The sequence below is a fragment of the Drosophila erecta genome, unplaced genomic scaffold, assembly GCF_003286155.1.
Source record: "Drosophila erecta strain 14021-0224.00,06,07 unplaced genomic scaffold, DereRS2 tig00000055-arrow-pilon, whole genome shotgun sequence".
NCBI classification, from domain to species: domain Eukaryota; kingdom Metazoa; phylum Arthropoda; class Insecta; order Diptera; family Drosophilidae; genus Drosophila; species Drosophila erecta.
Genome location: NW_020825200.1, coordinates 11,007,584 through 11,020,811, shown reverse-complemented (window position 1 = coordinate 11,020,811; position 13,228 = coordinate 11,007,584). Strand labels below are relative to the sequence as shown.

The 13,228-nt window shown below is 44.3% G+C and overlaps 2 protein-coding genes across 2 annotated transcripts in view; one reads left to right on the top strand and one right to left on the bottom strand.

Moving 5' to 3' along the window:
- The first annotated feature begins 306 nt into the window (after window positions 1-306).
- The window catches only part of LOC6542676, a 73,837-nt gene continuing 60,915 nt past the window's right edge, over window positions 307-13,228 (top strand). The window contains exons 1-4 of the mRNA XM_001969360.3: window positions 307-1,016; window positions 9,596-9,703; window positions 10,083-10,174; window positions 11,432-11,661. Coding sequence (XP_001969396.2) covers window positions 313-1,016; window positions 9,596-9,703; window positions 10,083-10,174; window positions 11,432-11,661 — 1,134 coding nt within the window. The 5' untranslated portion in view covers window positions 307-312. The remainder of the gene's footprint in view (window positions 1,017-9,595; window positions 9,704-10,082; window positions 10,175-11,431; window positions 11,662-13,228) is intronic.
- Window positions 11,959-13,228, bottom strand: part of LOC6541549 — a 31,172-nt gene continuing 29,902 nt past the window's right edge. Inside the window, exon 13 of the mRNA XM_001969364.3 lies at window positions 11,959-12,656. Coding sequence (XP_001969400.2) covers window positions 12,051-12,656 — 606 coding nt within the window. The 3' untranslated portion in view covers window positions 11,959-12,050. The remainder of the gene's footprint in view (window positions 12,657-13,228) is intronic.

Sequence of the window (13,228 nt, the reverse complement as noted above, 5' to 3'; positions counted from 1 at the left end):
TGACAGTGGAGAGTCAACGTGAAAAGCCAGCGGCAGTTATTCAAATGCAAACGACAGCTGTCAAAATGGTTTTAACTAAAAATTCGACTTTATCTTTTCCCACTCTTTTTTTGCTTGCAGCAGCTGCCAGCAGTTGGAACAAAAAAATGGGCCAAATGTCAATGAGTGACTGGGCCGTGGCAGCCGCCAGGATTCCAATTCATGTCCTCGCCGAATGATAAGCTAGCTGCCAGCTAAAAAACGAGACCAAGACCAAAAAAAAGGAAAGTAAAGGAAATCCTTAAGAGCGGCCCCACTGCCAAAGCCAAGTCAATGACCCTCGTCCGGTTAGCAGCGACCATATGGCTGCTGACGCTCCTGCTGCCGGCGGTCCTGCCACACCAGATGCCTCCAGATGCAGACCAGAAGTTCTCCCTGCCCGCCGTGCCGCTCCCGCCTCCGCCGCCCTTCCAGCCCGGAAAGAATCACTTTGCGCTGAACGCATTCGCCGGAGGAGAGCATGCCTCCGGCGGACACGCCCACTCCTCGACGTCCAGTCCAGGATGCGGGGGAATGCTGAAGGCACGCCATGGCAACATCCAGACGCCCAATTTCCCGCACCGATTTGCCACGCCCATCGAGTGCGTGTGGATAATCGATGCCACCGATATGCCGCCGCAGGGCCAGGCGAATGTGTCCATTGTGGTGTACCTGACCCAGTTGTACGTGCTCAGCGGGCTGAAGTTCACGGAGTACATGTACTACTCGGATGACTTCAAGGTCCCAGCCCACCGCGTGTTCACGCTCACCGAGGACGACGTCACCCAGGTCACGTGGGTGCAGTTCCACAGCCAGTACCTGGAGATCCGGTTCACCATGGCCACCCTGGACGGGACCCACCTGCGCGCCCTGGATCGCCTGCTGGACGTCTACGGGTTCAACATCACCTACGAGGTGCAGAACGAGGTGAAGACTTCCCAGTGCAACGCGCTGCAGTGCCGATTCCTTGGGGATTGCTACGCTAGTGAAGATTACAGGTGAGCTCGTTTGAATAAAATTGAAAATTAAGCAATTGAAAGTACTTACTTAATGGAGCTTGCCTAAAAAGTGGGAGCGGTTAAATGGCACGAAAGGGTTCAGAAACTATTATAATTTAATGATCTTTGTTATAAATTTGACTGAAGATGATCAACATGGCGCATAGGTAATGACTATTTATTTTAGAAAACCCTTTTTAATTGTTTTTCGAGCTAAGCGTTGATTACTACAAATACACATTTAATATGCATTACTCAGATATTGTGTTGGCTTGCAATCAAAGTTGAACATTCCGATTACAGCTAGCCAAAAGTCAGTTTCGTGCAAAAGTTCTGAGTGGGAGGAGCGATTGAGGCACTCCGCGGGCAATCCAGCCCGGTTTCCCCGTGGACATGAGCACCTGCGTCCGGAACATGTAGCATATTTAAGCGGAGGCAAAACTTTTTCGGCTCCCACCATGCGGACAGTGAAAATACGGCGGAGGGAAAGTGAAAATGGTTGGAAGGCAGAGAACCGGATTCGGATGGGTTTTAAATTCAGTCTTCTTTCTGTTCAGACAAATCCATATACATGGCAATGGAAATCACCGACAGGTAGCCGCTGAAATTGTTAACAGCTCGCACATCAATCTTTCGTTCTTTTCGCTTTGGCTTTGGGGCTGGGTTTGAGTTTGGGTTTGGATTGGGGATCGTTTCAAGGCTCCCGCTCTTTCTCCACCTAAAACCAAGTGGGAGCCATACATTTGTAATGTTTCAATAAGTGGAGAGCGAAAACAAGCGAGAAACCCGGCCGGATTTCCCCCGGCGGAAAAGCGGAGGACGGCAAGCCGAAACAATGGACGGCAACCCATGTCAGTGAAAAGAAATGTACACAACATACGTGTGTACACATGCTAGTCAGCCAAAAGTCAAAAGAAAAGCGGGAAAGCTTGATGCATTTTTCCCGACTAAATCCAGGTAGTGGGTTTTATGAATAAGCTCGGCAATTGAGTTTGACGTGAGTGGGTTTGTGGCACAATGCCTTGACAAGTCGCGCAGGATCGTGATTAATTGAAGAGCTCCTTGACGCAGCGAGAGTATTCGGGGGGGTTCACCCCAAAACAGTGGCAAATAAAATGATATATTCAAGTGGAGAATCAATTATAAAGCGAAATTTGTAGGCAATTAACATGTAAATAGCACGGCGCACAATGACCCCAGAGAACGTTAAACAAATCAAATTAATTGCCCGATTTGCTGGGGGGACTTGGCTATTTACGAGTCCGTATATTTGGCACCAACTTCTGGCGAAAGTTTGCCGAAGAAAGCTGCAACTCCCACGCCTACTTAACATAATTATTATTAATTGGCTGCCCCAAGGCCGCGCATCCGGCCAACTAATTGAATATTAATATCAGTGTCGAAGTGTGAGCGAGTCAAATGCTCAGGCCCCGGAGCGCGAAATTAATATAAAAGTGACAGCTGAACTAAGTTGCATCAACATCTTTTCGCCTTATTAAAGTCGGAGTCCTGGCGCTGGAAACATAATTTCGCTCCTGCCACGTACCATCCCGTAACTTAATTACCAACCAAAGGCAAATGGGGAGCGGCCAACTCGCACTCTACGTGCCTCAGATAAGGACGTATATCGCTCCCATCCAAGGAGCCCCCAAATCTCGCAGTGCACGATGAAGCCAGATGTGTTGGGGCTGTCAAGTGACTTGTGTCAGGAGCACAGGCATCAGCATCAGCATCACAGATGCTGCGCACTCGCATAAACAACCGAACAGTCATGCTCATGTTGTCAACTCTCCAGCTCGAAGGATACGCCAGGATAAAGGGGAGTAGTCAGTGAACCCCCCTGCCAGCCTGCGCCCCCTGGTTTTTGGCTCAATCTCTCACTGCATCCTCCTTTATGGCACTCGTTTTCAGCAGCTCCTTTGTTAGGTTAATGTGCGAAAAATGCATGGCATCGGAGAAAGCTAAATAGATGATAAAAAAGTGGCGGGTGACGCACAACTGGGAGCCCGAATCTTTATGTTTCGCCCAGAATGCGTATACGCTTAGTCCTCCCCGCTTATTAATTTTTCTGCCGGCTCTGTTATGTTCGTGGAGTGGCAGCTCGTTGACTTTGCATGTGCTACAGCATATAGTCACAGCTTGGGGCAAGTAAATAGAGCGATGGAAAGAAATATCAGCGTAGTATATGCATAGATGGACATGAAGGCATTAAACCGTGCATTTCTCTGCATAAATACATTAGATAAAAGGTGAAGTATGTAAAATAATAAATCAAATGACTATTATTTTGACCTTGGGTGTTTTTGAACCCAACTGTGTTAGCATTTTTAATAAGCGTTCTCAGACGCGTGAAGTAAAAGTGTCAAGTGTTGCGCAGCTTAAAGCTAATGAAATGTTGTAAGCCAAATCGCATACAAGCAGGATTTTAAATGAATTGTTCCTGACTTTTGTTGGAAGTAGAGAATTTTATTTGAATTTGAAGACTGAATTGTATGGGGTATTTATTCGCAATAGTGGCCCCAGCTCATTAATGGCGGCGACCACTAACCCCATTTGATTGCCAATAAACTTTGCATAAAATATTCAAAATGCTGTTGAGCTGCGAACTGCTAGCAGAAACTTTGAAAAGCGATTCCAAGTTGCCGGCGAAAAAGCCGGAGAGCTGAAACAATAAGCCATAAACAATTGGCCAAAAGCCAGCAAGGAGTTGCTGTCCCAGCCAGAAAATGCTGGTTTCCATTTCGAGCCCTTTGGTCCTTCGCCCTTTTCGTCCTTTCGTCCTGCATTTATTTCGACTGACTGGATGCGTTTCTGGTTGCATTTTTATGCATTTATTTGGGTCATGTTCATCAATTTGCCGCTGGCCAGTGAAAATCTGTTGCACTTCACCGCAAAACTCAGTAGCACAGCAGTAACCAATTTATATTTTTTAAATACTTTTTCGCTTTTAAGCCATTTCCGACCGGGTCCATACTTTTGTTTTTCTTTTCCTTCACTCTTCCTTTGCTTTTCGACGCATCTCAATATTTTCATTAACAAACGCTTAATTGAAAAACTTTTTCGCTTTGAGGGTCGTCAGATGGGCCAGGCCCTCTTCTATTGAACCGATTCCATGTAATTTAATCTATTTTCCCCTTAAGTTCGCAACAGTGAGGAAAAGTGGCCAAATGTATTCACAGTTGATGAGCAGCCACAGTGAAAAAATTCCATCCGTTACGCATATATTTCCAGCAGACTTTCGCTCTAAGCACAACATTGTATATCTGAGTGGCCCAAAATGTAAAAGAGGCCGTAAAACCCAATCCCCAACCGACTGATTGGCAACCTTTTTGTGCGACCATCGGTAAACAAGCAGGAGGAGCTGCACCATCGACAAGGACATCGCTCCGGAATTAGGCCACATCCTGGCGGCAAGTTGGGTGGCTCTCGAAGTTGGGTGGCTGGTTGGGTTCAGCTCCGTTGGCGGATTGAGGGAGCACGATCTAATCGAGAGTTTTATTTCCAAATTTTAAAAATTACATTTTGCATTACAAAAGAGTGTTTTTGCTCAAGCCCCCAGGGAGTTGCAGTGATTTGAAAAGTATATTCATTGTAAAATAAGTCCCATTTAAACTTTGGATGCATAAAGCCTGGGATAAAATCCCTTAGCATTCCAAATAGTTTTAACACATCCGAATTTAGAAATTGAAATAAATACTTTAAATCTTTAACACAGAAAACTGCTTAGTTTTCATAGGCAATGTGATATTTGATATTGGAAATGCAAAATTCTAAAACAATGGTCCATCAACATGAAAAGCGGGGCAGAGTAAATTTTGCTTAGCTTATTTTCAACAACCCGGCAGCAATTTGTTGCTTCTGTTATCCTGAAAGGAAATCCGAGACAATTGGAAAAGCGAGACATAGCGAAAATCATGTTCCTTAAATATTAACCATCAATGCAAAGTGCTGAAATTTAAATGCAAATGTTCCGCAAAAAGTGAGAAAAACGGAAAACTATTGCAATATTTTCCGAAAGCCTGCCCCGAACGCCGCAGATTGAAGGTGGAGGCATATGAGCTCGGTTGGCAATGAATATGCGTGGCCATTGGCTGTGGAGCTGCGTCCGTTTCAGCTTAAATAACAAAAAGCGAAGCTGGTGCTGAGCAAACAGAATGTCAGCACCAAATGAGATCAGGTCGACGGGATGTGGGCGGATGGGTTGGATGGGAAGGTTGGATGGGCGGAAGGTCCTGCGGAGGTGCATCCTTGTGGCCGTTGCACATGCCAGTGGGCTCGCCACATGGCAACTGTGTCAGTGTCATTCGGATTCGCCTGCCTGCGCCTCGTGCATTGTTTGCCATGTCAAACATTGTCATTTATCCAAAGTCGAGCACCCAGGGAACCGCTTATGGAAAGGCGAGGGATGCATTCGTTGGGCACGGTGCAGCATGGTTTGCCGAGCGGAGTCCGGGCTTTGCATATTGCAATTAAGTTTTGTTTGGCCCCGAAAATCGCACATTGGAAGCCTGCACCGATCTCCGGCATGTGCCGCTCAATTAAAACTTTTTGCTCCCAATATTGTGGCAATTCGGTGCTTTTAATTTTCCTGTCGTGCAACGACATTGTGGCACCTTAACCACAAATTGGGCTCTTCGCTTGAACGAGAGATGTTATTACTTCTTTTGAAGGTTCACAGAATATAAGAAAGGCAGGTGGCTAGAGGTCAGCGAGGAAATATAAAGAAAACCCAGCTACTTTCCATTTAATTTCTGATACTCGTACTTCTAATTGAATTGCCAGCTGGGCATGGGAAAACATAGAGCAGTTATAAAATACATTAAAAGCATACAAAAATGCCTTTCGGCAAAGCCAATGTTGGCACAGCAAAAATGAAAATAATTTAAATGCTGAAAAACAAAACCATTAAAATGCAAATAGAATAACACATATATGTATATGTATATGTATATTTTTCATATTAAACATCCTTTGTGTTTTACGACTGTGAAGCCGCAAACCATTTCACAATCCCTATTCGCAGTCACCTTTTCAATGGTACATACTCGTACGACCATCAAATTACATTTTATTGCATTAGGCGAATGGGTGAAAAAGTAATTGCCAACATTTCAGCCTTTTCTGCTTTTTTAACCGCTTCCTTTTACGGGTTACACGTGCCATCGCCAAGAAAAAAGCAATTTGTTGTAATTTCATTGCGTTTTCATCGCACGCCGGCCAGGCCAACAGTCATTCAATACCACATTCGTATACGTCCGTCATTTAAAGTGGAATTAAATGGGGGCACAAATTCATTGAGCTTTGATTCGATTGCTCCATGTTTTAATTATTGATTCTTCTCCATAAAAGCAATTAATTCCGCGGCAAACAGCACACATAGCTGAAGTCGCACAAGTAGTTGTTCCACTCAAATTGAGTTCTCTATAAAGGCTGCTGAAAGTATGCAACAATATATTCTGAAGGCGGAAATGGTAGCAGCTTTTAAGTCTGGAGAATTCTTAGAGCCAACATGCCTAGCTGATGTTTTAAAATGATGCTACTCCACATATTAGTTACACTTTTCATACAGATGTGCAACAATAAATTTTCAATACGGAAGTTGGCTGAAAAGGATTTTCCTCTCATGCTGCATGCTTTTAGACCCCATTCTCATAGATTTTCAACTACTATAATGAACAACCTACCTATTATACCCCCTGTGATATAATATAACTCCTATATCTTCCAGTGAGTCAATTGCACTAGTTTCACATTAAAGTTTCTGCTGGCCCATTACGCGAACTATTCGCTTCTTCATATTTTCCAATGCACTTTGGCTTTTTGTCAAAAATATGCCAAAATCCTGGCCAGACTCTCGCAACTAAGTAACAATGCTGGCGTCTCATATGACATATTCATGGCAGCCATATGTGTATTTTGGGTTAGCCATTCAAGCCATTCTCATTCGGATTCGGATTCGCATTCGGATTCGCATTCGCCTATCGTTATATTCCAAATGCAGTCAAGCATTTCGGCAGCGTTGTCAGCAGTTTTTGAGTGCAGTACCATAAAGTTGCTGCAGATTTTTGGCAAGCGATTTTAATTGTTAGGCACTGCAAATCTGAATGAATTTAAAATGCCAAAAATTGGATTGCCACGAGCAGTGAAAACAATGCCGATGCCCTGAGAACCGCCCAAAAATCTATTTGCCCACCATTTTCACCGAATCGTAACGCATTTGCCGTATGTGCAGCACATTTAATTTTTATTTAAAACAAAGGCCCGGCAGCGGCGAGCACAAATAAAGGAAAAATAAAATAAAGACCGGTGTGCCAAATACTTTTTTGTGTTAAAAAAGTTCCCAAGTGCACATGTCGCAAAATACACAGAATTATGCAAAAACAGAAAATAATAAAAAGCAGAGAAAAAGTGAGCCAAAACTGGCAAACACACGGTCAAAAAACAGCTGCAGGTGATATTCGGGATTGGTAAAAAATGCAAAGCCCGTTCCATTGAAATGAAGAAGGTTTAGTGCCGAATCGGCGGCGGAATTGTCCTTCCTCCTTTTTTGTTCGCCCAGCTTATCCTTCGAATAGCTCTCGATGAGTCAACTTTAAGGTAAGGCATTTCAAGTTAAGCCGGACGAAAAAGCCCTGACTTTTAATCATGCTTATAATTTATAATTAAATAGCTGCATTATAATAGAGTTTGCAGCAGTTGCACCATCTAAACCCAGCTGAACTTCACTGACTCATACGGAAGCTTTGTTTTGTTGCGCAAACTGTGTAAGATATCTTATGTTTTCCGAGAAAAACGCTTCCGTCACAGAGGGCGAAACAAGGAACTACGGCGATAAGTAGGCAGCAAGGACTTTCGGCATCGCAGATGTCAGGACACAGGGCAATTAATTTCCGCCATACAAAGGCTGGCATACAAGACCACAAAATTCTTATGTAGCAAGGCAGTGGGTCAGTGGGCAAGTTGAACAAAGGGGCGGCTTTCCTAGGACCAAACACACTCACCATATATTCATGTTCGAATGATAAACTGCTTTATGTTCAAAATATATAGTGCTCAAAATATTGGTGCGCAGTGTGCTGGACAACAGGAACTTGACCAGGGACTTACCAGGAATTTCATCTCAAGTAGCTGGTGAAAAATAAATAAATATTTTGCATAATTGCGGCCTCCAATTCAACTTTCCCGGAACGGCCAACTCAAAAGTGATTCCTTATTTTAGCCAAGAAGCGCAAAGACTTCGCATGAAAGTACAACTTTTATGAGCACCAAAAGTTTGCTTGTCACTTTTTGTGCTGTCCTTTTCCCAGGAGAACATTTGATTATTCCCGGCTAAGCGGCGCAAAACTTTTCCTTTTTCTTTTTGGGCCTCACAAAAGATGGCCATATGCGCAATGTGATTCGAGTTTGATGATAATAGTGGAAGCTGAAGGCTGGAAGCTGCAGATGGCACTAATAGATCAATTAGAAATGTTCCTTCATCGAATGCCCATTAGGCTGAGGATTCTGACGAAGTGCCAAGTGAAAGTAGGGGAATTTACTGTACTCCTAAGACTTTCACGCTTTTGAGCACTTTCAACCTTTTTTAAGCGAAATAACAAAATGGGTATTTAATTCGGGTTGGCGTGTGTCAACAACGCATGACTTACGAACAACTGGGTAAGGATAACAATTGTTTCTCCAGCTGAAAAACGAGCGACATGGGGCGAAACAAATGGCAAGAATGCCCAATTACTTTCAACAAATGGTTACACATTTTGTTTTGGCATAAAAAATTGGTCAAACTGGGTACCCCAATTAGGTTGTCAAAAATGCTGCGTGCGTAAATTATATTCTGAGAATTAAAATGTGGGTAGATAGGAGTAGGTAGCAGGAAAATGGCATTTAAAATGGATTTAAATTAAAATGGCAGTTATATAAAAATATTTGAATGAAAGGTAGGCGCACATTTCTTTGATTACTGGTTTGACATTGAACGGATATGAGATTTCTGTATTTATTAACGAGCAAAATACACGTATATACAAATATTTCATTTCATTGAACGGTTCAAGGAATAAATAATCAAATCCAATGCGTTTAATAAAAAAGTTAAAGTAGAAGCCTTGGCAAACATATAAATTGGTTTGGGAAGCGGACTGAATGCGTGAGAAAATCTTTTCATGAGCTTTTCTCTGGCGACAGGGACATTTTTCTCGATTTCCCGACCTTGGCTCCTCCGACTGGCATATTTAAATTATTGTCCGAGGCCAAGAGCCTGACCCAAGTGTCCGTATCTGATGATGACGCGGTCGTGTCCTCACCGACGAGTAGGAATTCCAAATAACTACAAATTCAGCTTAGGCACGTACTTAAAAAAAGTCCCCATCAAGTGGGTCCAATAAAAGTTTTATGAGTCAGCCGCAATCTCGGGTCGAGATAAATGCGAATCCTGCGACCGGCGCTGTGATAACTTGTCCACTTTGACCGGCGGGTGCCAAGTTTGCAGTTCCTGGCAAACAACTCGACCGCCTCTCATCCCTTCCAGATTGCAAACAGAACTCGGAACGTGCTCACATCCTCCATTCGCTCCTTCTTTGCAGCTCGTATGCCTGCTCCTGTTTTCCCGGCTTCAGCGGCGGTGACTGTGGTCATGGACCCCTGTGCAAGGACCTCCACACCAACGTTTGCCAGAACGGCGGCACTTGCAAGTAAGTACTCGAATATGCCTTCGAATATGGAGGAATTGCATTGGCAATCAGGGGAAATCCACCAAAATTGCTAAATCTCTTAATAAAATAAAGTAGAGGTAGCCTGAAACTACAGCTTTTGCTTTAAATACACAGAACCTTTGTATTAATTGGATTAAAATGAATAGTAGAAACTTACGTTCATTTATAAAAATTGTGTAAAAACATCATATCATATCACACACTTTTATAAATCGAGGTTCAGCTGGGGTAAGTATTTTAAGTGCTCTGCCAATAGCACAGATAATTTCAAAAGCTCGGCTACACTCCTATGACAATGAGATGATGATGTTTAGGCCTCGTGAACCCCATTCTATCACTGCCCTATCATCAATTGCAGGCACATCGGCGACGCCGCCATAACTTGCCATTGTCCGAAGGGCTTCAAGGGGACCAGATGCGAAATACCCGAAATAAATGAGACTACGCAGGGTAAGTGCAATAATAAATGTTATTTCCGAGATATATCTACATACAGCCGGAAGGACTGGGAAACATGCAGGCTAATAGGCGCCAGGACAGGCCAAAAAAAATATATGAGTATAAAAACGGGGAGAGCGGAACATAAAAAGCTGGAAAAATGGTATGGAAAAGCGGGACAAAGGACGCTGCTGTTAAAGTGAAAATGTAATTAAGGAAATAATTAGCATTAAAAATGCACTCATTGCCAGCTGAGGTACCCGCGCAGACACTGTGCAGACAAATTGAAAGGAAAGGCGATGGGCGGTGCCCTTTTCCACCCGCTTTTCCCGCCCATCTGGAAATTCTCTCGCCCCATTTAATCGGCAAGTGCGTGGGAAAACAATAAAAATGCATAACAACTGCAATGGAGAGCATTAAAAGGGAGCCGGCAACACGGTGGAAAACCTCAGGTTGTCACTGTCCGGGCTCCGTGCCAATTTCCATACGGCTGCCGCTTTCCGCGGTGGAAAACCCGGGACATGAACAACTGCGAAAATGTCACCAGCCAACAGCCACCAGCCACCAACTACGGCCAACAATGTTTAAGCTTTAAGTTGCGCAGCTCATTGAATGGCAAAGTGCCTGCAATGGTAATGAGAACGGGGAGAACAGGTCCTGAATCCTGCAAGAGGATTGCGAGATGTTACTTTTTTATTTGGGCTTTTAGCATTCCCGAAACATTCTACAAAGCCTTCTACAGTGCAGTGAATCTTTGAATGTAAATCAGCTGGAATCAGACACTCATACACGTATATGTTAAATATTTAATATTTTATCGGCTGGTTAAATACATTTTCATGGAAAAACACTGCAAAGCGCTGACGAAAAATGTTAAGGCAACTAGTTTAGGAACCAATAAAAAATGTTCGCCAAAAGGACGGTTAGCAAAAATTCCAATTTAATCGATTTAGAGACTCCATTCCTTTTCGGCTATAGCAAAAATGAAAAAAAACCATCTTGTTGGGATGGTGAAAACCCGAGAGATTATCCAAACGAATACCTGGCACATGCCTTTCATATTTTTGCTGCATGATGTTATGTCCTTTATTCAGCTCCATGCCCCAAGGAGATTTAAAGGATTCTTCTTGTGGCAAATGCAAGAGCGCCTCCTTCCCGCCCATTCGCTCGATGTTGCCACAGGTGTTGGTCCACAGCCACTCATCCACATCCATGTCTCAGATTCGACCTTTTATGGAAGCAATTACCAAATGTTTTCCATCCTTTCAGGCTGCACCAGCAACTCCAGCTCCATCGAGTGCCACCAGGCCTGCGACTTTGACAATTTTGGCCGCTCCGTCTCCCCTCCTGGCCAGAGCTATTCCGCTCCCAAAGGAAACCGGAATGCGGCACGCAGTGGAAAAACCCGATATGAGGTGACCATGCGACTGGGTGCCAATCTTACAGGTTACTATCGCCATGCCGACCGGGAGCAGTTGTCGGGCGTTATGGAAAGACAGGTGAGCTCTAGATACACTTAAGTCTTTAAAGTCACACAAACGAAATTGCTTCTTAGAGGGGAACAGAAGTATTTGTATTCAATGTGTTATTATTATTTGCTTACTCAAATGTTACTTCTCGGAAAGTAAGTAGGTCAATAAGTATTTAGATAGCGTGAAAAAAATATGTTGGTATAAAATATTTGGGCATGTTTCATTGAAAGTATGCGCAATCGAAGCACATATGTAAACTATAAGCTATTATATGTAAACTAACAAGCATCATCAAGAATCATAATACCTACATAATTTGTAGCACAAGTATTTTTATTTATAACAACAACATCTTTAGATAATGATTTTTAGAACCAAGCCTTTGAATATTATGGTTTACAATAAAAAAGCAAGGCTTAGCCCACATAGTTTTGCGTCAAATTGAGCTGATCCTCGGGCTCACTTCTGGCCCCACTAGCTGCTCCGTGCAGGACATTTCTCACCGCTCCTGGAGTGGCGTCCAAGGATGCAGTCCACATGGGCGGATGACCCGCCTGCTGCTGGGCATTGTTCGGAGCCGGACTGACTGGACTGCCAGCGCTGCTCTCCATGATCGTGGGCATGTTGGGCGGATGTTGGACGGAAGTCGCCGGCGGATCCACGCGCTCCATGAGCTGGGTGAAGCTACCACCGATGAGATCACTGCTCTCGTGGCGCTTGTAGCTGTGGGCGGATCGGGAGAGTGGGCGCCAGCGGTTCAGCTTCTTGGAGGCCATACGCTGCAGCGGAGGAGTACGGGTGCCCGTTTCCGGCTTAAAGGAAGTGGCTCCCTTGGCACCGGATGTGTGCTGCTCCAGAAGAGTGCTAACCAGCTTGTCCAGCGCCTTCAGGTCCACATTCAGCTGGGAGTTCGGAATGGAGTTCATTCGACTGCCAGACAGACTGCCCGATCCCGTCTGTCCGGGGTCACCTTCTGTCTTGAGGCGGTTTAGGCCGGCTATCTTTGCCAGTCGCTCGGTTAACTGAAAACATCAAGTATCAAGAAAACATCAGTATATTAATGAAGTTATATCGCAACACTTTGAAAGAAAAATAGCTGCATTTTTCCCTGTACCCAATTAGATTGGCATTCTCTCCTTGGCTCCCAACTCCCAACCCTTCCTAATAAATCGCCTGTGAGACTTCAGGACTGATACTTCAGCGGAGCCAATTAAACTTTCCGTTTTCCCATATGCGAAATTACAATTAAGCAATAAAAACTAACGAAATGTGCCCTTAGGCCCTGTGGCAACCGAACAAGTGTTCGCTCTGGAGCGGCTTCCAAGTGCCTGGTTGCACCGGAGGTCGAAGGACGAAGGACGAAGAGGAGGCTGACTGGCGGATGGGCGGCCAACAGTTTCCAGCCTGCCACACTTCGCCTTCGAAGGATTCGCTGCTCGGTGTGCGACTTTAATTGATGTTTCATTTCCGTTGCAAAGTGCTTCCGTTTTCCTGGGCTCCGCGTCCGCCGTTTGTTTTGTCCAACCTGCGGGGAGGTCGACTGGCGACTTGGTAATTGAGTATCAATGCGGTTTTAAGTGAAAAATGCTGCCAA